The sequence below is a fragment of the Emiliania huxleyi genome, assembly GCF_000372725.1.
Source record: "Emiliania huxleyi CCMP1516 unplaced genomic scaffold EMIHUscaffold_714, whole genome shotgun sequence".
In the NCBI taxonomy this organism is placed as follows: domain Eukaryota; phylum Haptophyta; order Isochrysidales; family Noelaerhabdaceae; genus Emiliania; species Emiliania huxleyi.
Window position 1 is genome coordinate 18,190 of NW_005196646.1, and position 2,698 is coordinate 20,887.

Below are 2,698 nucleotides of genomic sequence, written 5' to 3' on the forward strand. Positions count from 1 at the left end.
CGGGCGGCGGTCGAACGGGTCCAGGAGACGTTCCAAGTGCGCCCCTGCTACCCACCCCTACCCCCCACCCCTACCCCCCACCCCTACCCCCCACCCCTTACCCCCCACCCCTACCCCCCACCCCTACCCCCCACCCCTACCCCCCACCCCTACCCCCCAGGTGCGCCCCTGCTACCACGCCCTCGTCGCCGACCTCTTTCGCCGCGGCATCTTCGGGCTGGCGCCGGGTGCGGTGCAGCCGGGCGTGCCTGTCCAGCCGATGGCTGCTGCTGCGGTGACGTCGGTGGAGGAGGTGATCTCGCGCATGGGGGGCTCGCCCTTCCTCGCAGAGGTCAAGTACGACGGAGAGCGGTGCCAGCTGCACTGGGTCCCAGCGAGTCCGCAAGCCGCGGGGGACGGCGGAGCGGCCGCCGGCGCCGTGCGCATCTTCGCACGGTCGATGGACGAGATGACTGCGCGCTTCCCGGACGTGGCCGACGCTCTCGCCGCCGCGATGCCGCCGGGCGCCCCCGCCGCGGTGCTCGACGCGGAGGTTTGCGCGTACGACCGCGCGGCGGCGCGGCCCCTCCCCTTCCAGACGCTCGCGGCGCGGCCACGCAAGGCTCCGACCGCGGAGCAGCAAGCCGCGCTGCCGGTGTGCATCTATGTCTTTGACGTGCTCTCGGCCAACGGAGCGTCGCTGCTGCACAAGCCGCTGCCGGCGCGGCGCGCGGCGCTGCGCGCTCTGCTCACCCCGGTGGCGGGGCGTGTGGAGCTGGCACAGGGCGAGGAGGGGTCAACGGCGGAGGAGCTCGAGGCGGCGCTGGTTGCGGCGGCCGAGATGGAGGCGGAGGGGCTGATGGTCAAGTCGCTCGCGGACGACGCCGAGTCTGGGTACGCGCCGGGCAAGCGGTCCTTCGCGTGGCTCAAGCTCAAGCGAGACTACATCGACGGGCTCGCCGACTCGTTCGACCTCGTCCCCGTCGGTGCCTACGCCGGGACCGGCAAGCGCTCGGGCGGCTACGGAGCGTTTCTGCTCGCCTGCAGGGTTGCTGCGCCGGGCGCGGCGCGCTACCAGCCCGTCTGCAAGGTCGGCACCGGCTTCTCCGACGACGACCTCGCGACCTTCAGCGCCCTCTTCGAGCGCGGCGGCGCCGCCGCCCCGCGCGGCGACGGCGGGCCGCCCACGTGGCTCGACCTGCCCGCGTCGCTGCCGCCACACTACGAGCCCGACTACTGGCTGGCCACGCCGGCGCCCCCCGCGGTGTGGGAGGTGCGCGCTGCGGCGCTCTCGCTCTCGCCAACCTTCCTCGCGGCGGCGGGGCTGCTGCCCGAGGAGCCGGCCAAGGGCCTCGCGCTCCGGTTCCCGCGCTTTGTGCGCGCGCGGCCCGACAAGGCGCCAGGGCAGGCGACGAGCGGCGCGGAGCTCGCCGAGGCCTTCCGGGCGCAGCCCGAGTTTGCGAGCTTGCGGGCGGAGGGATAGTACCCTGCCAGCAGGTGTCGGTCGGTTTCGTTGTCTGTATTGATCAGTACTCTTTTGCAAAACGAGGCGGGGACGCCCAAGCCGCAAGCGCCAAGCGGATAGGCCGATGACTTTTAAAGGACTTGTCCTTTACAAAAGGACACCTTGATCTCGCGTTTTCGCTCCCATTGAGCTCTCTGCAAGCCTCTCCTGGGCATTGAGGTATGCTACCATGTCCACCTGACAGCCTCCAGGCGGCGGGGTCACGACCCAGCCCAAGCAACACATTCAAAACCGACCCGGTGACGTACCCGCAACCGCTTGTCCTTTACGCCCGCTAGTCCTCATCACTGTCTACAATCACCTGCCGCTTGCGTAGGGGGGGGGGGCTGCAGCCTGGGAGGAGGGCGCTGCAGGCCGCTTGGCACCTTTGGACACGCGCCCAAGCACTCTCTTCACCATCTTCTTCACTATGAGCCCGCCCGGTTTTGAGCTTGCGTCCCAGTCGCTGCAGCGGCTCTGTCAGCGGACTAATCTTGCGGTAGCGGCGATCAATTGCGTGCTGCTGCTTGGCGTTGCGCCTTCGGGGAAGGATGTGGTCCTCCTTTGTCAGCTGGCTGTTGGTGGTGAAGATGCGTGGCATGTACTGCGGGAGGGTGCCATTGTTGTAGCGAGCGGCATTTGATGCGCTCGCTTGGCGGTGAGCTGGCTCAGCACGTCTTCATTCGAGAGCTCGCCGCGGCCGAGTGCGGCGTACGTCAGGTGGTACTTGCGGGCGGGTTGATGACGCTCACGTCGGCCGGGGCACCACCCACTAGCTGCATGATCACCGGCTGGTCACTGATCACCGATCACCGGCCTTTGGAGAGTTCTATAGGACTTACTTATTCAGACGGTGATCGGTGATCAAGTTTCGGCGGCACGTAACGTCCAAAACAAGGCCACGACTGTCGTCCCCCGGCACCACCGGGCACGGGGAAGTCGCGAAGGGCAAGTGGAGTGCGGGAGGTACGACTGGGCCGGCGAGCGGGGGCGCGTGGCGCCCTTCATGAACCTGTCCTTTTAGTTAGGACAAAAATCTTTTTAAAAGGACACATGGGGCTATCCGCAAGGGGGTGGGCGACGGCGCTATAGCGCAACACACCCCTCTCCTTCCCTGTGTGGTGGCGGCGTGCCGTCCTCACATCCTCCCTCACATTCTTTTTTCTTTTTTCACAGCTCACCTTCGCCGTTCGTCATCACGTCCGAGAGATTTTC

The 2,698-nt window shown here is 67.5% G+C and overlaps 1 protein-coding gene across 1 annotated transcript; it reads left to right on the forward strand.

Moving 5' to 3' along the window:
- Positions 1-838: 838 nt before the first annotated feature.
- Positions 839-1,462, forward strand: EMIHUDRAFT_77085 (putative DNA ligase; the record flags this gene model as incomplete). The annotated part of the gene is made up of 1 exon (XM_005761287.1): positions 839-1,462. The coding sequence occupies one exon, from the start codon at positions 839-841 to the stop codon at positions 1,460-1,462; it is 624 nt and encodes a 207-aa protein (XP_005761344.1).
- Between the last annotated feature and the right edge of the window lie 1,236 nt (positions 1,463-2,698).